Raw genomic sequence first — 25018 nt, 5'->3', positions numbered from 1 at the left:
TTCATTTTCTAATTATTCAAGAATGGTAATTTGAGTTGTTTCTTCTGTCGGGATCTCGGATTCTTTGGATGTTTACTCCATTTCTTTCTATATCAGCAATTCTTTCAATATCTTGGGGTGTGATAATAATGGTTTGGGTCTTGTACAAATCATGCAATTTCTTAATGATTAATTTTATACCCACAGTACGATTAACTTGATCCATGAAAACATCGAATTCATCAAGAGCGATGATTCTAGACTTCATTGGTTTCCATGTTGCAAGCAACAAAGCCATTTGAGAAAAGGATTTTTCTCCTCCTGAAAGTGTATCTACCGATCTTAATTTCGATTCTGAATTTAAACCAACATCTATGTCTAATAATTTTTTTTCAGTATCGAATACTAATCTCCCTTTAAAATTTCTGACCTTCAAAGATGATATAAAATCGCCAAGAGCTTCTGTAAACGTCACACTTCTTGTCTCTGTATAAGTCTGTATTCTTTCATTAATAGAAGCCTCGAGCTTTATCAACGCATCTTCTACTTCATTATATTTTTGATATGCTTTGGTATATTTTTCTTCACATTTTTCGAAGTTGGATATTATTTCTTCATGAGTTAACCCACTTCTTTTTTCTGATTCTTGAATCATTGTTGAAATATTTAGTAATTGTTTTTTTATTTCGGTTTGATCCTCAGGTAAATTTGAATTCACTGATTCCTCTTCTGTACAAAAAGTTAATGCTTTATCAATTTGATTACTGATACCCTCTTCAAGAACCTTAATATTATCTTTGATTTTTTCAATTTTTGATTGATAATTGTACATCCTCTTATCGATATCTTTAATTTCTTCCTCATAAGAACTTATTGCGGAGCTACCTTTTTCAATTCTACTTCTTTTTTCGCTCAATGTCTGCTTTGTTATCTCGAAGGCCTCTTTAGTAGCATCTAACCGTTGAAAACATGGTTTAGATTCCTCTAATATTTCATTTTTGTTACTTTCCAATTCTTTCATAACATTGTCATAACCATTAAGAGCAAGTTTTTCCTGATCAAGTTCAGATTTTTTGGCATTAAGCTTACTGGCATCTATGACCTTACTGTTTATGATTGTTAACCTCTTAATCTCATCTTCGTTCTTGTTGTATTTTACGGCATATGACCGTATTTCTTCTCTTAATTTATCCTTTTCTAGTTTTATTGCCATTTCATTTAGTTCGATCTTTTTCTTCGAATTTAAAAATTCCCTTTCCATTCCTGAGATGACGTTAGCTAAATAAACGGTATCACTATTCAAGGAGCTAGTCCTTAAACGAGACTTTTCATCGTACTTAACAGTGTCAATCCTAAGACCAAATCCACTTATTTGACACCCCGCTGATTCTGTTCTACAAGTTAGGGCCATAATAACATTTTTTGGTCTTGATTTTAAAAAATTTCTTGCTTCTTCAGTGTTTTCAATTAACAAGATATTCTCAATTTTATGATTATCAACAATAAAATTTTCTACTACAGGTGATTTGAACTCTAAGGCATCTACTATTGTCGGGTATTTAGTTTTGGCAGTTGATTGGTCATAATTAAAGGAATCGTATGAATAATTAATGAATGATAGTCTTTTTAACAATGCATTCTTAGACTTTTCTCTTTCTGCTATCAATCTCTTTAAAAGTGCTAGATCTTCAAAATCCGAAACAATAAAGGAATTTAATATTTGACCAAGGAATTTTTGAATCGGTCTAGCCCATTTTTCATATCCATGTTTAACAGAGATGTATGAACCAATTGGACCTATTGGTTCAACCTTGAATCTTTTAGAATTTTTTCTAATAACATCTACGGCAATATTTACTGGTTGATTAAAATTGTTTAAAAAATGATGATTACCTTGTTTTCCTCTATCTAGTTCAATTTTTTTTCTTTTAATTTCCTCCATTTGGAACTTTAACTCTTTCCTATTATTAGAAATCAAATTTTCATATTCAGTCTCTTTATCCTGTAACTGTGTGGTTAATATACTCCTTGATTCATCTATTTCTTTATTGCTTTCCTCTAATTTCAGCAATCTCGTCCTTAATTCATCCCTGTTGGTACCAGACTCATTCCTAGATTCCTCGTCAAGTTTTTCGATTGTACGTTCTAATACTTCAATTCTTGATTTAGTTCGGTTTATATTCTCTTTTACTTCTTCTTGTTTTTGGAGTTCCTTATCATATCTATTTTTAAAAGTACGTTTCTCTTCTTTTACTGTTTGATATTCATTGTCCTGCTGTGATTGTAAGTCTATTAATCTTTCTATATCATTGTCCAATACAACCCTATCAGAACGAAGCCTTTCTATTGTATCCTTTGTTGATTTCTGAACATCTTTAGATTTCCTAATATCCCTTTCAAGACTAGCAATTTCCTTTTCCAGAGTATGCACTGACTTTCTGTTATGGTTGATATCAATCCATAATGATTTCCCTTGTAATACTTTCTGTTCATTCAATAACGTGGAATTTTCACGAATGCTATTAAGTAAAGTTGTAGCCTCTTGATATTCTTTTCCAAGCTCTCCTAAGGTATCAGAATGGAATGACATATTGTTTCGAGCGTCCGATGTAATTTCTTTTGATCTATCTAAATTATTTTTAATTTGATTTAATAGAGTACCATTCATAAATAAATCATATTTATCAGACGCATTACTTGCAGTTAAAAAGCTTTTTGCCATATCTTGAGTAAGAAAAAACATTGAATTATTGACAGGAATTGAAAAATAATCTAATATATCTTGTAAGTCTTTCTTCTTGGAACTGATTTCAATACCTTCTATAGATTTTAAACTGAAACTAGCACCTGAATCTTTTTTAATGGTTCTTTCAATGATAATAATATCACCATATTGGTCATGTTTATAAGCAAAATCTTTACCATTGATATCTAAATCACCTTTGTTATTATCTAAATGTAAAGTCACTTTACTGGAATTACAACCTTTTCTAATCAATTCTTTCAATGATGAGCCTCTACTAGTTTCACTTGCTTTAACACCTAGAGCAACAATGATTGCAGTCAAGATTGCACTTTTACCACTACCATTATTACCAACAATGAAATTTAAATTTGGAGTTAATTCAACTGAAAAATTCTCATGACACATGAAATTTCGAAGTATAACTTTCCTAATATAACCAGGAGGTGGAGGTGGCTCATTTCTGTTCCCATCATCCTCATGAGGTTGACTACTAGAATCTAAAGTAGATGTATATTGGGTCATCACAGCAAAATTATGCCTTCTTCTTTTCTGTTTATGCTTCAAGTCAGCTTCATTCTGTTCAGCAGCCAGAGCAAGCAACTCATCATTGACCTCTTCAAGAGGTCTCTTTTCAATATCTCTGATCATGCTCTTTTGGTCAAGTTTATTTGTTTGGTTGTATCCTATCTGATATCTCTATATTCTTTTCACCTAATTGTAAATTTCTTTTATTAACCCAAAATAAGCCCAAAGGTATTTTTAAATATTAAATTTCTTCCTTATAGATCAACCAAGGATCCCCAGTTTTTAAATAAACCTTTTTGGGGCAATTTTTAATTATTTTCTAGAAGATGGATTTTGTTCTTTTATTCCTCCATAAATTAATTGTTGTGATTGGAAATTTCGCCAAATTATTTTCGATGCAAAGCTCATCGCCCATACATAACATGTGCAGCTGGTTGATGAACGTTTCAAGTTAAGGATGTTGATTCTGTTGGAAGAAGTATATAACTATGTATGTACTAGATATATGGATATGATGGATATGATTAAATATTATTTTCCACCTTTTGTTTCTGGTTAAAATCAACATATTTGAAGAATTAACGGTAAAACTATGGTTCGTTCTTATAATACTGTGATAAACTTTTCAAATAAGTGAACAAGAATATAGAAACGTTTGGGTATGGACTATCTGATAGCATAGATTGTAATAATTTTATTCTTATTTCATTGAATGTTTCGTTTTGTTGATTGTCTTTGATTAATTTCTTGAAATTTTCTTCATTAATGACGTCATTGTATGTGAAATAACTGATCTCTTCAGTTATCAAAGGTTTGATCGTTTCACTTGAGTAGTATGATAAGCTTGGGACACCTGTGATTGAAAACATGCTTTTTAGTTTATTCTCTATATCTGGTAGGTAAATGTTTTCTATTGTATTTTTCACCAATTCTGTTGGAATGTGGAACAGGTACTTTGAAGTTGAAATTTTATTCCTCCAGAGGTAATTTGTCAGATCTAAAATATATTGGTTTTGTCTTTGTACTTGTTTATTTGTCGATGCTTTACTTTTCAACAATTCTTTAGAATTTATCAAGTATAAACAACAGGAATCTAGAAGCAATGGATCGTCTATTGTTAATAACTTGTTCATGACATTGGGTATGATCATCAATTCATGAGCATTTCCAGTGGCACTGTTTTCGTAATCATATATGTTTAACACAATGCTCAGCATCACATTCACAGATATGATATAATATCTATTTTCAATTGAGTTTTGAAGGTGAGACACTAGCAGCAGTTTTATGTCGTTGAAGATTTCATACCCTTCACTTTCAATGGTGCCTTCAGTGGAATACCAATTTTTGATCATAAGTAATAATCCTTTGCATAATCTGGGAAATACTGTTCTAGTAGCCTTCGTTTGGTTGCTGAACCTACATCTAGTAAAAAATCTTAATAGAAGTTTTCTAAAATCAGTAATACTCTCTGGTTTAAATAATGGGAATATTAGATTAAAGAATGTAACAAAAATATTAGGATTTGAATTCATGAATTCTATTGTAAAAAACTCTTGGACAATACTTTCCAAAACATCTTCTTTTAAAATACAAAATCTAACCACATTTTTAAGAATGTTGAGTCTTTCCAGCTCAGATAAATTTTCATTATTATTGAAACACCTTTTCAACTGTACTGTGATGTATTTAATCGACTTGTTAGATAATTGGGGATCATCACCAGCTAATTTCAGTGCAGATATTTTAAACCCTGCTTGCGTTCCTATGTCAAATAAGAATTCTGGATTTTTGGGTACAACAATATTATTCCAATTCCATACTAATTTTTCAAATGTTCTAATATCCAATATAAACAGTTTGCTAGGAGGCACTTTCTGTCTATATTGGCTGACAACTATAGAGTTATCTTTATTCTTTAATTGTGAAAGGTATGATGAAATAACATCATCGATATATTTTAAGGGAAACTTATTTGGTGATGACTTGAATAAAACTTTTTTTAAAGCACTAATGAATTTTGAATCCAGTTCAAGATTCTGAATAGCTTTATAACTTCTCATATTTGTATTTATTCTTAACCTCAGACTTGATATTCTTGGTGTAGACCCTACAATTGATTCGAATCTATTCAATATCAATGTGGCCAACGCAGCTACATCTGGATAACCTGGAATAAATGCAATTTTCTCTATCAATGTAACTTTCCAAGATTTCACATCTTGTTTCGAATTAGTTGACCAAATTATAATATATGTCAACCAATATTGCAAGAAACTATATTTCCATAAATGTAGCCAAACCGATGGGTTTAAATTGCTCCTATCCTTTGGCAATAGAATAAAAACATGGACTAACCATTTACAAAGCTTGATCTGTACACTCTTGGGAGGTAGGATCCTATATGGATTTGTTACAGTTGGCGTTCCCAAATGATTAATTATCTCTAAAACCACCTCATCGTCTATATAATCATTCGGCAATAAACAATGATCTATAATGTAAACTTTTGTTGAAGCACTAATGGCAGTTGATTCGCAGATTAACCTAACCAGTAAATAAATCTGTCTAGCATCCAAACCCACAATTGGAGCATGATCGTATAATTGAGTCAACCATGCTTTTAATAATTGATGGGAAGTGTTTACAGTAGCAGTACTTAGCGAATTAACAACAGAATCAAGTATATTCGACATATCATACAGTGAAAACAAATAACCATCTAATATAATCCATCAATATACTGTTTTCTTACTCGTTCAATACCTTTCTTTGTCATATTCTCCAAGAATTGCTCTGAACTCATCGATATTTAATAGTTGATATAATGTTTATTATGGTAATTTTTCAATATTATGTATATTTTAGTAGCGATGAGATAGTAAAAATTAATTATGATAAAACCTTTAAACTATATAAAAGAGATATAAAATTATACAAAGATAAACATAGATCGATCTATTATTGAGCACTTTCAGTTATATAAGTGGTTTAAAAATGTCTTATTTCATTTTGGTAAGTTCGTACTCTAAATTTGAAGATATCAAATGTTATGATAAATTTAAAACTGTTATGTTTTTAAATATGCAATATACCTGTCAGATCGTATTCACATCTTGATCTGATGTATGGATCCAAAGTGGAGTAGTTATCTGATAGTCTAGCCATGCATTCTTTTCTTTTTTCGTTTATACTTTTAGATTCCAAAGTATCAGTAGTTTGAATCCAATCCACAGTTAAGTGATATAAATCATGGATAATCTTATCTCTTTCATCCATGATAGCCTTAAAAGTTTCTTTATCCTTTAGTTTAGTATCTGCAGAACCGTCAATTGGTATATACTCGTTTAATTTCAAATCGTTAGTACCATTTAAATGTTGTGGGATTTGGTCATTACTCATATATTTTGATAAATCTTTAACGTTGTATGTAAATTTAACCTTTGATGCAACGACAGGATCCAACCATGTTTTGACTACATTCCAAATAGGTGAGAATAACCATGGCGCATTGTGGATAATTAAATTTCCTAGATATTCAGGATAATGAGCCTCGAATATTTTAATCAAAAATTTGACAGGAGTGTAATCCATATTTGACATTGAAAAATCAGTCATATCGAATAGGATTGTAGCTGCTCTGTTAGGCTCTTTCATGAATAATCTGGTTTGTTCGATTATTAGCAATGCATAGTATTCCAATTCTTCTTCTGATTGATCTTTGCTGTAATGTAATTTAACTCTCACCATTAAAATTGGTCTTCCCTTTAAATCGTAACCACTATGAACAACTTTCTGCATTTCTAGATTTTTAATTAATCCTTCTTTCTTATGTTTATAGGCATAGCATTCACCGTGGTTAATAATTTCCACTGTATTAGCATCATGTACTCTCCAATGTAAAGAACGAACGAGCATTGATAGAGCTTTACCTTCATGCCATTTTCTTGCTCTTAAGAATCTTAAAATGAATGAATCAGGAGATTCAGTATTCAATAAATTCCAGAACAAACATTCAGACTCCTTTTTTTCTAAATGATATTTGGTGAAAGGGTTATGGGCAACCTCATGCTTATCATCATTTTTAGCAGATGAACTTCCACCACCCCAACCACCAAAGAATGAGGTGGACTTTTTTGAATCTGTTTTGGAATCACTAGACCTATTCTTTGCTATTAAAGAGACAACTTGAGAGTCATCTACTTCATTCCCCCAAAACTTCAATAAACTTGCCCAAACATGTTTTAAATATAATTCTTGTGTAGTATCTAACACTTTATTGCTTTCCCCACTAGAAGCTGTCATTGTTGCAAATTGGATCTGTTTTCAGTGTTTCGATCAATTTAGGACTATAGATCGTTATCAAATGTTCAAAATTAAGTAGTGCAATCGCAATGAAACACCTTAAATAATATAAAATACTGTGAAATACTGTCAAAATAAATGAGAGATGTGATATTGAAAAGATAAAGGTATATCTCTCACAAACCGGACAGATCGACTGAGTTGATGTAAACGACTAAGTGGTTCCAAAAAGTGAAAGAAAATTTTTGTATCTCGATGTAATCCAACTCTCACCCAACAAAATTATGTGATAGATATGAAAGTATATTATCAGTTCAAAAGTTCGAGAAAGGCTAGCAAAGAATGATAATTAACTTGGTTCAGATACCAACAAATTTCACTAATAGATCACTGCCACTTTAGCTCTCTTACGGAGTTTTCAAAGAAACCTAGGTAGGTATGGCGTTGAAGTTTATTACTTTCTTGTTTCTCAAATTAAATCCAAAGTAACAATTGTTGTAATCGAGTGAACTTGGTGATACTACTGTTAAAATCCATGTTTACCTCTGATGGAAATAATCCCTGTAGAATCCTATCTTGTTTCCAACGTCCATCATCCCTTTTACAATTCTCATCCATGTTAATTTTTACATCAACTTTTCAACTTCGTATAAGGAACGCCAACAACAGAAATTGAGAGAAACTCCGCAGAGACGATGTAATGCACCTAAAAGAAACGGTAAACGACGACTTGAAGTGAACCCAGACAGAGAACAAGTCAAAATTAAAACTCAAACCAAACCAAACCAAGCCAACAACGATGGGACTGATCAACAATTATATCAGAGGTCATAGAGTATAACTGTTTGGCAAGAGGGTTAGTTGTTGCTGTGTTCCACCATTATTAAAGATTATAGAATGAATTGGGTGTTCGATAATATGACGATAAAAGTTCTATTTAATTACTTGATGGTTGGTTGACTGTAAAGGTTAGCTGTATTCTACTTGAGATGGAGTAGAGATAGATATACCTGTATGTTTATATGACTTTGTCTATCTCTGACATTCAAAACATTAAAAACTATTCTTGGATATTTCCCATCATTTTGTTGTCTCTTTCTTCAGTTAACTGCTTGCGTACTTGATTGTTCACAGATGCCAATTGAAGAATGGAACACTGTTTTGGTAGAGTAATGTAGTGAGGTGGGACAATTTCATGATATTCGACAACTTGAAAATACTGATATCTAATGTTATAACTCGAATTAATTATTTTCCACTGAATATTGGACTGACATACACCTGGTACGGCAATTTCGCAGCAAATGCTACAATAATCTCTCTTGTGTGTTTGGGGAGATCCCTGATCTAAATTGTGAGATGTCAATAGCCAAATATACCAATGGATAAATCGATTATGTCAATTACTATCACCAATTGACTAAGTATAAGCTCTTTTAGGTTACTCACAAAGTTACTCGGTTCCTGAAATCAGGGCCCTCACTACAAATTCTTCCATAATTGAACCATATTAAATACAGGAAAACAGGTCCAAAATATATAGATCTACCCCATATCATCCCTATCAATACTCCAAAGTTCAATGTCATTTCCTTTGGATGATGAGCATTCGAAGCCTTGACTTCTTCCCTTTTATACTAAGTCATCGCATATATAATTTATTTCACATCTAAAAAGACATACAATTCATTCAAACGAACACTTGTTCAACTGATAAAAGAAGAGTTGGTGGAAGGTACAACGTTGTATATTGTGAAGACTACGATTGACAAGGGTTATTCTGGTTGACTACTTACTATTTGTTGTGATTGTGTGGTAAATTATACCAGATACAGTGTGATTATTGTTATACAGATGAGGGACAATTTTAATATTGAACACGATGGTATAACTTGTACTTTTGTAGAAACTCCGCCAAGCTATATTAAACTTGAACCAAATGAAGAGTTTTTGTATATCAAGAACTCAAAATATCATTTAGAGAATGGTATTGCGTGTATTTTAACTTATCCAAGTTCACTGAAATTGTACCATACTTTTAAGGAAAGAATAAAACATGAAAATATTCATAATTTAGCTAATCATAGGTTTGTGCTATTGCTTCATGGTATGCAATCTCATAAGAATGCTGTTTATCAACCTTTGTTGGCTTCGAAATTGTCAGATCTAGGCTACTTTACGTTAAGATTGGATTTTAGAGGGAATGGTGATTCTGAACCTTGTTCACACAACAAGACTGGGAGAAATATCAATATTGATTTAGAAGATATTGGGACTATATATAGTTTTATTAAGAACTCGAAAATATTTTTAAACCATTCACTCTCGTTCGATACAATAGTAGCACATTCTAGAAGTGTCATTTCAATGTTTCAATTTTTAATAGAAAACCCAACTATATATATTCCAAACTTGATAAACTGTTCTGGTAGATTCGATGGATTGACATTACTAGAACGGTTACAAAATAAACATCCACATTTAGAAAAAGAGAATGGGTTTTGGTGCACTTTATTGAGGTATGGAGAAATTGTCAATTCCTGGATTCCACTTGATGAGATGTTGAGTTTTATTAATACAGATTCCAAAGAATTCGATAAAATTAATAATAATTGTTGGGTTCTTTCCTGTTATGGATCTAAAGAACAGATAATCCCATTGGAATCGGCATCACACTTTGCAAATACCTTTATAGGTAGACATTGCCTACAAATCATTGATGGAGCCGATCATAACTTCTATGGTTTGCCAGATGATCAAAACCTTTCAAATTTACCTTTGAGAAAAGGTAAAGTGAATTATGGCGTCTTATTGACCTCAAAGATAATTGATCATTTGAGTTGGCAACATCAATTAGAGAGGTTCTACAAGATTACTGAATATATAGACGTTAATCCCAATAATATGTTTCAAAATCCATCGGTAAAACTGTCAAGATGGCCATTAGAGTACAATTATTCAAAAGTTTCTAATTTTAGAGATATTGGTGGATATTTGACAATATTTCAAAACCGTAGAGTTAAATCTGGACTACTGTTTAGAAGTGCAAACCCGTGTGACATAACTCAAAACGCATTGCATTACATGCAGAGCACACTAAATATTAGACATGTATTTGACTTAAGATCTCAAGAGGAAGCGTTAGAAAACGGTATTATTAACGTTGACGCTCCTGGATATAATATGAAAGTTGAAAAATTACCGTTTAATAAAAACGTGAGTATGTCACCCGACATGATGGCAGAACATTTCCAAAGTCTATTAATCTCAGCTCAAAGTTTTCCAAAGACATACATGATAATATTAAAAGAATCAATAGAAGAGATTAGAATTTTTTTCCAATTTATAATCGATGGTCACTGTAATAAAAAAAATGCTGTCATGTATCATTGTACCGCCGGGAAGGACAGAACAGGAATTTTGACAATGCTTATCTTATCAATACTAGGTGTTGAAGATGACCTGATTGCTAAAGAATATGAATTAACCACTATTGGGCTGAAAACAGAAGAAAAACTATACAAAAAAATTGAGGCTAGAAGTGATCTATACGTTCAAATGTTCAGCCGAGACCCAAACAGGATAATACAAGAGTATAATTTGACACCACAGAAGATGTGTAAAAACTTATTATCTTCTCGTTATGAAGCAATGAGAATTTTCATCGAAGAATTCAATAGGGAATATAACTCCATCGACGAATTTTTCATCAAACAACTCCAATTTTCCCTTCATGATATAGGGAAACTGAGGGATATCCTTCTAGAATGAACCATGTCCACCCAAATTAATGATAACAAGCTCTTATATCTTATGATTGCTCTCTAATCCGGTAATATCCAGTGTTGTGTTGGCATTACCATAAGCATCCATCATCATCATCGCTGATCCGGGTAAGATTTTACCAAATATCCGAAGTTTCTCAAAGCTGGAAGAAAAGCAAAGCATTGGAAATATTTAAAAATATATAATAATAACATAATGAAATTTGAAGTGATGATTTAGTTTTGAATTAAAGTATATAAAAGGATAGGTATATGATTATCTAGGTATATTATTATCGGGATTTGTCTTATAGCAAGTTATAGACAGGTTGGAGTTTTTTTGATCTTGATTGAGTGGTTGAATCAAAAGTTATAGGTTAGGGTTTTCACAGAGAGAGAAAAAAGTAGGATAAAATATAAAACCAATCTATATTCATTATTGATAGCAGTTTTGTATACCAGTCCGATTTAGTGATATAACTGTAGGGGAATCTTTATAACTTGTTGATCTTCTATTCTAAAAATTTTTTTGGAGGGATCAAAAGATAATATTCTCTTTGATCTTTAAATTTTTATTAATAGGAAACAATCGTATTTCGAACTTTTATGATAAGATATATATTTAAAGATAATGACTGATAATATTTATTCTGCAAAATACTCGGGTGTCGATGTATATGAATTTATTCATCCTACTGGATCAGTAATGAAGCGAAAACTTGATAATTGGGTTAATGCTACACATATATTAAAAGCTGCAAATTTTGCAAAAGCCAAGAGGACAAGGATATTAGAAAAGGAAGTTATTAAAGAGACACATGAAAAAGTCCAAGGTGGTTTTGGTAAATATCAAGGTACTTGGGTACCTTTGGATATAGCGAGAAAGTTAGCAGAGAAATTTGGTGTTCATGAAGAACTTAGAATTTTATTTGACTGGACTCAAACTGATGGCTCTGCATCTCCTCCTCCTGCTCCAAAACATCATCATGCATCTAGATCTGATTCCACAAGGAAAAAGGCTACAAAGAGTAATAGTACTTCTGCAGTCCTTGAAAAGAGTAAAAGACAAAATAGCGATATAGGTAAAGCTTCTCCAGTAGTGCCGAAGAAAAGGGGAAGACCACCTTTAGCTGGTTCGGCAGCTAAAAGGAAATTGGAAGCTTCATTAAAACGTTCTCAGAGTGATATTGGCTTTCCAAGACCTAGCATACCGAATTCCTCTATACTGACAAACCAGTTACCTTCGATACTTACAAATAAACTGGAATCTCTCGATGAGGAATCACAACGGGACAGTCCGATTTCATTAAGTCAACAAACTCAATTTAAAGAATTAGATTTGAATGATGGATTGTCAAGTGATGTGGAACAACACCAATATCCATTAGAAACAAATGCTTTCGAAGATGTTAATGATTTCCAACAAAATAATGATGAGCAAAAACCTTCAATTATAGATAACAAGCAATATGCAATTACACAGACAAATCCTTATGAGGCATCATCTCCCACTGCCTCTACTCCTACTTTGCCCACATCACCGGCTGATTTATCTGATACAGCACCATTTGATCATAGATATGCTATTGGTACTTCACCTGTTATCTCAACAATTCCAAGATACCCTCCAGCTCAAGCAAGACCTGAAACATCTGATATAAATGATAAAGTTAATCAATATTTATCAAAGTTAGTTGATTATTTCACATCTAGCGAAATGAAGTCTAATAATGAAATTCCTATAGAACTGCTAAACCCTCCACAGAATAGTGCACCATACATAGATGCTCCTATAGATCCGGAATTACATACTGCATTTCATTGGGCATGTTCTATGGGAAATCAAATGATAGTTGAAGTGTTGAACAATGTAGGTACTAGCATACGTTCTACCAACTCCCAAGGACAGACACCATTAATGAGAAGTGTAATGTTTCATAACTGTTATACCCGAAGGTCTTTCCCAGGAATTTTTCAACTATTAAGAGATACGGTATTTGACGTTGATAACAGTCATCAAACCATAATCCATCATATAGTAAAGCGTAAATCTACGACACCTTCCGCAGTCTATTATTTAGATTTGGTCCTTTCACAGATAAAAGATTATTCTCCACAATATAAGATAGAGATGTTTCTCAATACCCAAGATTCTAATGGGGATACAGCGTTGACCATTGCGGCTAAGAATGGGGACAAAGTATTCTTTAACAAGCTAACATGCAACGGGGCTATGGGGAATATAGTCAATAAACAAGGAACGACAGCAAATGAATTAATGAATGAGCATTTTGAAGCATCAAAAGTTCGTAGCCAAAGTAATAGCAATGATCTAGTCGGTGCATATTTTGACTCACAAGGGGACTTCGGTAAACCAATTGAAAACAGTGGCATAATGAAATCTAAAACAGCAGAAGAGATCACTAAGAAGATACCTGAGATTGTTGAAAAGTTGCAAAAATTAGCAGAGGAATACGACAAAAAAACATTACAGAATGAGAGTGATGTTAAAGCGTTAGAAAAAACACTATTCAGTTTAACTAAATCCATTAAGAATGTTAGTGTACGTACTGCAGAGGTTTTGAAGATATCAAATACTAACGAAATCAATGATACTATAGAGAAAAAGACGATTTTATCGAAAGAGTTAAAATTGGGTATTGAAAGTGACAGAAAGAAACTGCAATCCCTTTATGAAAGAGAGCAATTGATGCGTATTGAAAATTATTTAAAGAACAATGCATTAGGTAAGGAAAACGAAAAAGAAGAGAAAGAGGATGAAGAAGTACTAAGATCTTTAAGACAAGAATTGCAAGACATTGAATCGATGCACCGGAAAACGATTGAAGAGATAATAAAGCAAATTCAAGACAATGGTAAAGTACATAAGTATCGTAAGATGATTAGTGAGGGTACAGGCATAGACACTAATGAAGTTGACAATTGTCTCGATGTCATATTGCAAACATTAAAAAATGAAGCTAGTGTCCAAGAAAAATAATATAGAGAAATAAGGCACAAATGTATAGACGGGAACGATATATATATTTATACATATATATTAAAATTTTGTAATTGCATGTATATTCTAATTTTTGATAATGCATGGTTGTATCAATACTATTATGCCAACTGTGATCAGTGTGTTTTTTTTGTCCTGTTCTGGGTGTTAAAGAGACCTAAGTTTGTGATTTGCTGTATCAATTTTAATTGATTGAAGTCTTTTGAGATCAAAAGGAAATAAATAGAATAAGTTGGGCAAAACATTTCTATATATAAATTGTTTTGCCCAACTTATTAAGGAATTCGGCTTAAAATGTCATATCGAGCCATGGGTATGACACATTGACGTTTTGATGCATAAGGTACCTTATTTTGATATAACAATTGCAGAGAGATAGTATAAAATTAAACTGATAAGGACATTTTCTAAACAAACAATTGCAGTCGTCCTGCTCAAGAGAAGTGAAGACATTAAATAATCCATACTATTGTTTAACGCGTGACCTGACCTTTTCCAATGGGATCGGTGGTGAAGAAGTGAACATGTTGATGAGTATAGACTCGATTTCATGGGAATAATTATTCTATCAATAATATCGAAAGTTAAGATTATCACCTAATAAAGTTACTGTTTCTTCAATGTCTTGCCTGTCCCGAGAACTGAAAGGTGATAATCTCTTCTCTTGTTTAGGTTAGACAGAACGTCGATATAAAAACTGAGCTAAGAATATTTTAAAGTGTATTAATAACCAGCTACATATTAGATTAAGTTATTATTGGTTAATGAGATACAATACTGTACTGGCCTTTAGATAAATAATTATATATCTACCGGATAGATTAAACTAGTATGATGGTACATTTATATTGATGGTTTCCAGATAGAGTACATTCAATAGTATACTAGGCTGTAGATAAAGCAGGAACATAATATTTGTACTATATATCTATAAACTATTAATCAAATATAATAATTCAGGTTAATTATATTATGCTTTCAATTACGTAGTGGTATAGTTTGTATATTCCGCTGTTCGCTGTTCCTCTTCAGAGGTAATGATATTATTCCTAATATGTAATATCTGAGAGGTGTCTCGATTATATATAATTAACAGTAAATTAATGTCAACTGGAGTGTGACCCACATATTGGTTTGTATTACTTCAACAATAATTGCCATTCTATGGCCATTCTATGCTAACTTGTTTATTGCAGCTATGTCACGTGTTAAATTCTGTATGGTATTGTTTCAAGATAACATCAGGCGAATTATCGTACTACCCGTTAAGATCTACTGCTCGTGTTATTATTGTTGATATTTATAAAATCTAATAGTAACTGCTATTTGAAACTACTGTATATTACTTTATAGTATTACATGATATTTATTTATTTTGTACATTAGATAGGAAGAATATAGAATTCATTTGATACTATATAGATCTACTAATTTGTGCTAGTTTCCTCAATACAGACGAATAGGGTAAAAGCAATAGCAGCACTTATTCAACGTACCCTTATTGGAGATCTGTAACTTAAGAATTCACATAGCACTCTACAAAGAATACAAAAATATATTTTTGTCAATCGAAACTTTAATAATTGTTAACCATATTTTGATATAATTACCATTGGATAGTGAAATCAACATGACTGATACTGCTTCAGCCAACAATATCAAAGGTCGTCTAAACAACTTAGAAGGACAAGTGCAAAAAATGCAAGGACAAGTGCAAGAAATGAAAGGACAGATGCATGATATTCTGCAAGAAATGAGTAAAATGAGTTCTTCACTTGAACAGTTAATCGACATGCTTAAAACACAAGGCCACCATGAAGAAATACATGCAAAAACCTTGGAACAAGCTTCGATCCACTCTTCAAATTTGCAAAGAAATGAAGATACAATTGTCAATAATAAAACGAGACTCGAAAGATTAGAGGTTTCAATGGAAAAGAGACTTATCCAAATAGAAGAAAGAATAATGACTGGAACTCCTACTACTACAACTGGAAACAATTTAGAGTCAAAATTACCACCTTCAAATGAGATTTTGGCTCAAGTAAGAAAATACTTCCCTTCTTTGGTAATTTATGAAAACCATAGCTTGCTCAAAAGCTGCATCAAAGCTTACAGTGACGTTTCATTAGTAGTCACTAGAGAAGTCATTTTAAAAGATGATGATCTTGAAGACCCGGTTCGTACTTTAATGGCCATTCAGGGTTTATTAGTAGGAAAACGTATTCGTTTTCAAGATTGGGGAAAGTTCCTATATTCCTGTTGCCAGGATATTGGTCGTTTTTACCTTACTAACGAACAAGGAATTAATGTGGATTGGACAACAGCCATATTTAAGCTTTTTGAATATTTCGATTTCAATGCCAAGACCCAAAAAGGTTTGAGTGAAGTTTCTAATTTCAATCCAGAAATGGGAGAGGAGGCAAGAGACTATTTTGTCAAACTGATCCGTAAAGGTAAAGCCGTCAGAGGAGCCTCTGCATTAGCCATTGTCGTTACCAAGATTCATGATATCTTAATGTACGAGAACTCCCTTATACCACGTCCAAAAATAACTGATATTCATAACTTTGTTGAGTTGCTCAGTTATGTTAAGGACAATGTCCCTTCAGGGATCATTCTTGATGGGGAATATGGTAACACCGCTTCTTCTCCACTATTCGCCATTCAGGGCTCCGAATCTTCCTCAAATCCTGGTTCCAACTCCGGATTTGCTACTGCAGCTTATTTTTGTACGAAATGCCAGCGTATTAGTTATCCCAGCACAATCAAGCCATACATGGAAGAAGAATTATATAGCGAATGTGACTGTGACAGAAGCTCTTCAAGATTAAGAGGTTCCAAGAAGTCCAATGTTGCAGACCTGAAAGATGACATCCTCAAAATGGAAGAACATCATATCGCGATCAACTCCGAATTTTTCGATGATTCCGAACTTGATTCTGAAACTGAAGATCCCTATTATGATAGACCGTATACCTTTGAAAATCTCGACGCCATAGATTTTGTATTGGGTCCTTCTGTAGTTCGGGTAACCTCCTTAAACGCTAGTCATCCCAAAAAATAAGACAGTGATTGCGTTAGATACAGGTGTAGCCGCTACTGATTTACCACCAACAGCCCTACCATCCCTGAATATAGCTTCAGCGGGAATAACTTCTATTACCACAGCTCCTGGTATTGAGCTTACTGTTCAGCTTTCAGCTGAAGCCACTGCTAACGCTAATCCAGAGCAAAATGGAGTGTTAAAATGATTAACGAGGTCTTGAAGAAATCAGATCCCATCTTTGACAGATGGACAAATAACATTTTCATCGCAGCCAATATAGTCGATAACACAAATATGCTTTATGGATATGCACTTAGAGAAATCAAGTTTGGCCTAACTGTTAAAGAATGCAAAAAAAAAGATACAGATAATTATGTGCCTTGAACCGTTGGGAAACAGCGTACAGACTCCGTATAAAGACAAATACTTTCGAACCGCCGTAGGTTGCTTTCCTTACATTTCCCTCTCAGTGTCGGAGTTTATAATTGTTCTTAGCTACAACTTCTTCAATGTGGTATGGTCCATCCCAAGTTGGTTCGAAAGTATTGTTCTTTATACGGAGTCGGTAAACTGTTTCGCCACGGGTATAAGGTACATAATTATCTGTTCCCTTTCTCGCATGCCTCAACAGCTCTCTAATCTTAATTCGTTCGTCTGTCGTTTTAAGACGAATAGCGTTCGTTTTAATATGGCACATCAAAGATAGATATGCGTGTTCTTGGTCTGTCATATGCTCCCCAGTTTCGTCGTCTTCTTTCTGCAGAAGACTGTTTATTGCTTGTTGGAAATCGACTGCAAAATCCTCATTAGGGAGACCAAATGCGATTTCTCTAGGTTCATATCCATAAAGCATCTTTGTGTTATTGACAATATAACTACTATTTGAAATAACTATATATTATTGTATATTATTTGCTTACTTTGTACATTAAAATGAGAGAAAGATGAAATTCTTTATTCATAAATTCACTTATTAACTAGTACTAGTCTCCATAATACAAACGAATAGAATAACAGCAATGGTGGTACATATTCAACGTGCTGTTAGTAGATATCTATAACGTAAGAATTCAAAGGGAACTCAACAAAGAATAGATTAAATAAAAATTTTGTATTGATTCCACGTTAGTACAAGATGACAGGAATAAGGAAAGAGGATCTGTCATGATTGTTAAAAGGAATGACGCTAATAGATAACTGACATGACGTATATAAAGGGCATAGTTCCTGAAGTAAAGATATACACTTTTGTTATTAAACAGAAGACCATAGAAATCCTTATATATTTAATACTACTGTATAGTTATTATAATAGTTAATTAACCTCATAGAGCTTATAACTAGTAACCTTAAGTATTTACTTCTACGGCTTGTTTCCCTAGATAAATACTTAATACATTGATATTCAATATTCCTGTCAGAAATTATGTGATGACGTAAAGTCATACTCATTAATTCAATATTAATAAGGGTGAAGAATTATATGAAACATCATTATTAATAAGGGATAAAGAAATGTTTCTAATACGAAAGTATTTACTTCTGACGTGTGAATAATATCTAAACATTGTATATAAAGACTGATAAGATCTTAATTGACACTTATCATATGTACTATATTCCCATGTGTATATTTTATACTTTAATACACCGGATCAATATCATCTAATTAAAAATGTCCTTGCAAACAACTAAACAATCAACTACTATTAATGATTCTGTAAAGAATCCACAACCCTCTGATTCTCTACAATTCCGGATCAAACAATACAATTTGAATGCTTGTCCTTGTGCTTGATGGTACTCATGTTTCCTTCACACAATCAGAAGAACTCATCCTTGTTAGCTCAGTTGGTAGAGCGTTCGGCTTTTAAACATTTCCAAGTTTAAACCAAGGATACCGAAATGTCAGGGGTTCGAGCCCCCTATGAGGAGTTCTTCCAATTATTTTTTTAATTTTTTATTTTTTAACAAGAATAAGTGATACGAGTGATTGTCTTACTAGACAATAGTTTTTCTGGTGTTTTACATTTTGTATTACTCGAACCCTGTCTGGGTTCGTACTAGGGTTCATTCACATTGTTATTGTGTTGTCTGTGTCAAGAAAGTACACCAACAGATTACCCTCCCTCGGTGTTTGCCATATAAACATATACAAGACAAGGCAAGAGACTAAAGCTTTGTCTCGATCACTGCACACGACACTAAAGGGAAATAAAACGGGATTGCTAGCAGTCCAGTCTGAAATTTAGTCCTGCGATGCCACCCCCGATTCTTTCTTGCTTTCTTGCTTTCTCTGCCTCCCAATCTGAAGGCTCAAACACAAGATACGAAAACCTCCGGGAGTGAAGAAGGGCAAGCAGACACACAGAAGAAACGAGTTTGAGTCGGTGGACCACGGCCACGATCAGCCTCTAAGCAGTCGCGCCCGCTTGCTCCCATTTCCCCTTCCCCACAACCCTTCTGTTTCGAGAAACTCTGGAAGGGGAAGGTAGACGCGTACAAGTCAAAAAACGAAAAAAAAAAAAAAAAAAAGAAACAACTGCACACAAAAAATCGAAGTTAAGTAGCCGCATACGAACACGCATCTTCCAATTCTGGTTTGCGACTGCTACTACTACTGCTGCTGCCGCCGCCCCCTAACCCTGCTTCCAGCCACAAAAAACAGCCTACGGCTGGAAGGTCAAGAACAATAAAAAAAGGGGGGGGCGGGAACAACAAAGTGCAAGAAAGACACACACGCACGAACCCGAAAAAAATCAAACACACATTCAAGTCTGGCTGGACCAATGGGCACGCTCCATCTTCGGACAAATCGAGATTTGGTGATAATTTCCAACCTCCGTTTTTGGGGTAGAAGTATCAAAACTTTGACGATTAATCCTTAATTCTTGACCTTTATTGTAATTGTAATTGTAATTGTTATTGTTATTGTTATTGTTATTGTAACTGGTCTTGTTCTATCCAATTTTTTTCATCTTCAGTGTTCTTTGGTTGGTTGGTTTACTCTTTTTTTTTTTTTCGTTCTGTTGTTCTCTTGGGGCAAACGCATACATGGGGGACAACAACACACATCGTGGCAAAGTTACAATCGATTTCAAACTATTCTCCGTTGGGTTTCCCCGCCAATTACTAATTCAATCTAATGCAATCCAATCCAATCGTATCGATTTGAATTCAATTGAATAGAACTTTTTTTTCAGTGAATTGTTCTGTGTAGTCTTACCATCAGGGTGGATCCTTGTGTATAGTTGTGATGGGTAGCCTATGCTATACAATACCATTTACACATAGGAGTCCCCCCATTACTTTGATTGTTAAGAACAATATATCTACGTTTCTTTCCCTTTCAATAATGCACACTTGTATATAACACACATTTGCAATTACACTAGGCAAAACTAAACTAAACTAAACTAAACTGTTAAACAAGTGCCAGAGGGTTCACATATACCCTTGTATGTATTAATACATTTTGATACCTCCCTTCTAGCACCTCCCACTCCCACCCACCCCCCTCCTCCCTCAACCCCCTTTCGCTTCTCTTCTCTTCTACATCTCTTAAAGGGGACAAGACAAACCTCTTAAAACTTACTTCACACACATACGTATGTCTGTAAAATAAAAATACGTTTTTCAACTCTCCCTTCTAGTTAGAATTCCCATTCATGGGATCAGTATTCCATCTACATGTGTATATATATAAGGACCCAATCTTTGCCTTGTTACAATTCGCAAACTTACATTGGGTCCAATTCATTCTCTCCCGTTGCTATTTCCTGTCACCTCTCTTTTTATCTCTTATCTCTTATCTCTCACTTCTTGTAATCTCATCTTGACTTTGAATACACAATCAAAAAAACATTAAACTACAGTTTACTCTCCCAAACTCATAAACTAGTTACTTTAATTGATAGACTCATTACAACAACAGTAATCAAACCTATTGATCAAAAATATTTTTTTAATAAAATAAAAAAATAACTAAAACAAACCCCAGTTTTTAATAAACATTCATATTATCTCCCCCCAAACCTTTACAATATACAATACTAAATCAATAAAAAATGGCCACTCCAATGGAAATGCAACGTATGTCAGAGGCTAACTTCGAAACCGATTTAATCACTTTGCCAAGATTCTTGCTAGACAACTTAAAGGATATCAAGTGTGCCACCGGTGAATTCACATTACTATTAAATGCTTTACAGTTTGCCTTCAAATTCATTTCTCAAACCATTAGAAAGGCTGAATTGATTAATTTGGTTGGTTTGGCTGGTCATGCCAACTCCACTGGTGATGAACAAAAGAAATTGGATGTCTTAGGTGATGAAATCTTTATAAACACCATGAAAGGTAGTGGTAACGTCAAGGTCTTGGTCTCTGAAGAACAAGATGATCTAATTGTATTCAAGAGTGAAGGTGGTAATTACGCAGTCTGTTGTGATCCAATTGATGGTTCTTCAAACTTGGACGCTGGTGTCTCTGTTGGTACCATCGTTTCCATTTTTAGATTATTGCCAGGTTCCACCGGTTCTATCAAGGATGTCTTGAGATCAGGTAATGAAATGGTTGCCGCTTGTTACGCTATGTACGGTGCTTCCACTCATTTGATGTTGACCACTGGTAACGGTGTCAATGGTTTCACTTTGGATACTAACTTGGGTGAATTCATTTTGACTCAAAAGAATTTGGTATTACCACCAAGCAGAGAAATCTATTCCATCAATGAAGGTAACACTAAATACTGGGATGACTCCATTAAACAATATATCAATAAATTGAAAGGTGAAGATGATGTAAACGCAAAGCCTTACTCTGCCCGTTACATTGGTTCTATGGTTGCTGATATGCACAGAACTTTCTTATATGGTGGTTTATTTGCCTACCCAGCTGACTCATACAAGAGTCCAAATGGTAAATTAAGATTGTTATACGAAGCCTTCCCAATGGCTTTCTTGGTTGAACAAGCAGGTGGTAAAGCTGTTAACGATAAGGGTGAGAGAATCATGGACCTAACTCCAACTCATATTCATGATAAATCTTCTATTTGGTTAGGTTCCAAAGAAGAAGTTGACAAATATTTGAAACACATTGGTAAAAAATAAGTATCATATCTTTCATTTGCTGGTTAGATCTATTGTAATGATATTACCAACGCATTCAATCATATTTGTTCCAGATATTTATATACAACGTCTATATATATAGATTAACTACTGTCTTCACGAGAAAATGATTTAATTTAATATATTTGTTTTAAAATTTTATAAGATGATTTTCATAATACAAATAATGATATAGGTAAGGATAAGGTAAGCTTATTTAGATATATATTAAATTTCCATTATTTAATTAGATGGTTAATTAAATGGACTAAACACAAAATTATTTTGATAGACTTTTTACAAATGTAAGATGGGGAATTAGTAATGATCTTACTACGATAGTTTAAGGAACGACACCACGATTGACCAGATCAATAAACTTTAAAGTTTTAAAAAACAATGAATATATGATATTTCATACGTTTTTGTTAAGAAGATGAAAAGAAAAATAATAAGTTGAATTGAGTTATCAACCACCAACTCAATTAGTCTTTTTATCTTCGATTCCTGGAGGAATGCTGGTATCATTAACGTAATCAGAGTAACCAACATTTTCTTTTAATTCTTTAATCATTTTTTCTCTAACTGTTTCAGCGAATTCACTTACATCCTCAGGTTTTAAATTTTCAGTTGGAATAGGTTCCAAGACTTTTACAGTGATGCAACCTCTATTGAAAACCCCCCATTTTGGAGACATCAAAGTACTTGTATTCGAAACGACGATAGGTAAAATTGGAATACCACCTTGTTGAGCCAAATGGAAAGCACCTTTCTTAAATGGTAACATAGTTAAATCGGTGGTGTAAGATCTAGTACCTTCAGGGAAAATCCACAAACCTCTTTTCTTGTCTTTAACATCTTGTAAACCACGGTTCAAAGTTTTCACAGATTTTTCTCTGTTTGTTCTCTCTATGAAGTAAGTACCACTGGCAATCATAAACCAACCAAAAACAGGAATATAACTTAAAGATTTTTTAGCAGTGATAGTACAACCTGGAGGGAAACATTTACCCAACATCAAAATATCTAGAGTACTTTGATGGTTTGAAACAGCGATGAATGGTAGATTTCTTAGATAATGTTCATTTATTACCTTAACATCAATACCAAAGAAATATTTCATTACACTGTAATAAAATCTTGCACAAACATACTGAGAGTATTCAGACTTGTTCAAAATAGTACATAACATAGATGCAACGACACCATACAAGGCAGCAATAACTAAAATTACCACCGAATACACAACTCTTAGATAATACAAAGCTGAATGCATCTTGTACTGTTTTATTTTTTTTTGCTGTCTACTATTGCTTTCACCTATTTCCCAAACTAAAACTTCTCAATCTAAATGGAACAAGGAAACTTTTAAACCAATAACTAGAGACCTATCCAGTTCCACTTCAACCTTATATACCATCCCAAAAAAGCATTATTAAAACTAGTTTGTCACATTCAATAATTAACTGTCAAATTCTTTTTTTTTTTAATAAAAAGTTTCAAGAATCATCGTTACTGAAACTTTTTCAGTAAGTGGATATAACTGTCTTTGTTGCTGTTTGTACATGTACTTCTTAGGAACTTGCTCCAAAGTTTCCATTATATTTTTTTAAACTGCCAAAGACGATAAATCACGATCCAGCCTTTAAAAAGTGAAAAATTGATCAATTTTAATGAGTATATATAAAAGGAGATGAGATGAGATGAGATGAATTGGTTAGTTTTTGATTGATTTTTGGTTTGGAATGTTGAAGTGGTACTAGGTACAATAATTATGGATGTTCTAGCACATTGTAGGGTTTATCCACTTTCTAGTGTATGTTGATTTTATGCTAAGATTTTTGAAATGAGACGTCTGTAGGATGAAATGTTTTTTGTTTACTAACCTTTCTTTTACTGTATCTATTTACTGTATTATTTTCTTAGTTCTATCATCCCAGGGTTTCTTTTGTAGATGTTGGGAAACTTAATATTAGTAATGATCCATATCCAGGTACAGATTCTGGGAGCATTGGATTGTTGCATTTGATTGAGCATAATTTCATTCTTTCGAACTTCAAGAAGTCTTTGATTATTGAGAGTTTGAGAGACAGTTCAAACAAAAGTATTTTAGTTATTGATATAGTTTCTATTTGGGGTAAATTTCTTGGGAGTTTAAATAATGAACATGAAATTGGCAAGAATCTTGGAATTTATTATATGAATTCTAATAGTATTTTAACTATGGATAGGCTAATAAATTTCTTAATACAATTGAACGAATCACCCATCGAAGCGTTCAAGAAATGTCAGTTTGTGGGTAAAAGCTCTCAGCAACTTTCAGGGATAATTATTGATAACATATCATACTTCACTCATGATAACAATGAAAATGGCATTCAAAATGCAAGCAAAGCCTATAATAACTTGTTAAAGATTTTAAAATTATTAAGAAAAAATTTTGGATGTTGGATTATGACGATTAGCTATGGAATGGAATACTATGACGGTGTAGAAAATAGCACTTCACATCTAATTAAA

The 25018-nt window shown here is 33.2% G+C and overlaps 10 protein-coding genes and 1 non-coding gene across 11 annotated transcripts; 6 read left to right on the top strand and 5 right to left on the bottom strand.

Moving 5' to 3' along the window:
• Positions 1-16: 16 nt before the first annotated feature.
• On the bottom strand, positions 17-3373 carry SMC6 (DNA repair protein SMC6; the record flags this gene model as incomplete). Its single annotated transcript, XM_001643399.1, has 1 exon — positions 17-3373. The coding sequence occupies one exon, from the start codon at positions 3371-3373 to the stop codon at positions 17-19; it is 3357 nt and encodes a 1118-aa protein (XP_001643449.1).
• A 467-nt stretch (positions 3374-3840) lies between these two features.
• CTF3 (Ctf3p) lies at positions 3841-5946 on the bottom strand (the record flags this gene model as incomplete). The annotated part of the gene is made up of 1 exon (XM_001643398.1): positions 3841-5946. The coding sequence occupies one exon, from the start codon at positions 5944-5946 to the stop codon at positions 3841-3843; it is 2106 nt and encodes a 701-aa protein (XP_001643448.1).
• A 382-nt stretch (positions 5947-6328) lies between these two features.
• Positions 6329-7555, bottom strand: CSR1 (Csr1p; the record flags this gene model as incomplete). Its single annotated transcript, XM_001643397.1, has 1 exon — positions 6329-7555. One exon carries the CDS (start codon positions 7553-7555, stop codon positions 6329-6331), a length of 1227 nt encoding a protein of 408 aa, XP_001643447.1.
• A 1854-nt stretch (positions 7556-9409) lies between these two features.
• On the top strand, positions 9410-11326 carry Kpol_483p7 (uncharacterized protein; the record flags this gene model as incomplete). Its single annotated transcript, XM_001643396.1, has 1 exon — positions 9410-11326. The coding sequence occupies one exon, from the start codon at positions 9410-9412 to the stop codon at positions 11324-11326; it is 1917 nt and encodes a 638-aa protein (XP_001643446.1).
• Positions 11327-11950: 624 nt separating this feature from the next.
• MBP1 (transcription factor MBP1) lies at positions 11951-14320 on the top strand (the record flags this gene model as incomplete). The annotated part of the gene is made up of 1 exon (XM_001643395.1): positions 11951-14320. The coding sequence occupies one exon, from the start codon at positions 11951-11953 to the stop codon at positions 14318-14320; it is 2370 nt and encodes a 789-aa protein (XP_001643445.1).
• Positions 14321-15971: 1651 nt separating this feature from the next.
• On the top strand, positions 15972-17408 carry Kpol_483p5 (Tkp3 protein; the record flags this gene model as incomplete). Its single annotated transcript, XM_001643394.1, has 1 exon — positions 15972-17408. The coding sequence occupies one exon, from the start codon at positions 15972-15974 to the stop codon at positions 17406-17408; it is 1437 nt and encodes a 478-aa protein (XP_001643444.1).
• Positions 17409-17856: 448 nt separating this feature from the next.
• On the bottom strand, positions 17857-18243 carry Kpol_483p4 (Tkp3 protein; the record flags this gene model as incomplete). The annotated part of the gene is made up of 1 exon (XM_001643393.1): positions 17857-18243. One exon carries the CDS (start codon positions 18241-18243, stop codon positions 17857-17859), a length of 387 nt encoding a protein of 128 aa, XP_001643443.1.
• Positions 18244-19226: 983 nt separating this feature from the next.
• Positions 19227-19325, top strand: Kpol_483trna1. Its single transcript has 2 exons — positions 19227-19264; positions 19289-19325. It is a non-coding gene; the product is annotated as a tRNA-Lys (tRNA).
• Positions 19326-21457: 2132 nt separating this feature from the next.
• On the top strand, positions 21458-22498 carry FBP1 (fructose 1,6-bisphosphate 1-phosphatase; the record flags this gene model as incomplete). Its single annotated transcript, XM_001643392.1, has 1 exon — positions 21458-22498. One exon carries the CDS (start codon positions 21458-21460, stop codon positions 22496-22498), a length of 1041 nt encoding a protein of 346 aa, XP_001643442.1.
• A 481-nt stretch (positions 22499-22979) lies between these two features.
• Positions 22980-23774, bottom strand: SLC1 (1-acylglycerol-3-phosphate O-acyltransferase SLC1; the record flags this gene model as incomplete). The annotated part of the gene is made up of 1 exon (XM_001643391.1): positions 22980-23774. The coding sequence occupies one exon, from the start codon at positions 23772-23774 to the stop codon at positions 22980-22982; it is 795 nt and encodes a 264-aa protein (XP_001643441.1).
• A 923-nt stretch (positions 23775-24697) lies between these two features.
• On the top strand, positions 24698-25018 carry PSY3 (Psy3p; the record flags this gene model as incomplete). The annotated part of the gene is made up of 1 exon (XM_001643390.1): positions 24698-25018. A coding segment is annotated over one exon (321 nt), but the record flags the coding sequence as incomplete, so codon positions are not given.

The sequence above is a fragment of the Vanderwaltozyma polyspora genome, genomic scaffold (genome assembly GCF_000150035.1).
Source record: "Vanderwaltozyma polyspora DSM 70294 KpolScaffold483 genomic scaffold, whole genome shotgun sequence".
NCBI classification, from domain to species: Eukaryota; Fungi; Ascomycota; class Saccharomycetes; order Saccharomycetales; family Saccharomycetaceae; genus Vanderwaltozyma; species Vanderwaltozyma polyspora.
The sequence above is the reverse complement of the archived record's forward strand: the minus strand, read 5'-3'. Positions and strand labels throughout refer to the sequence as shown.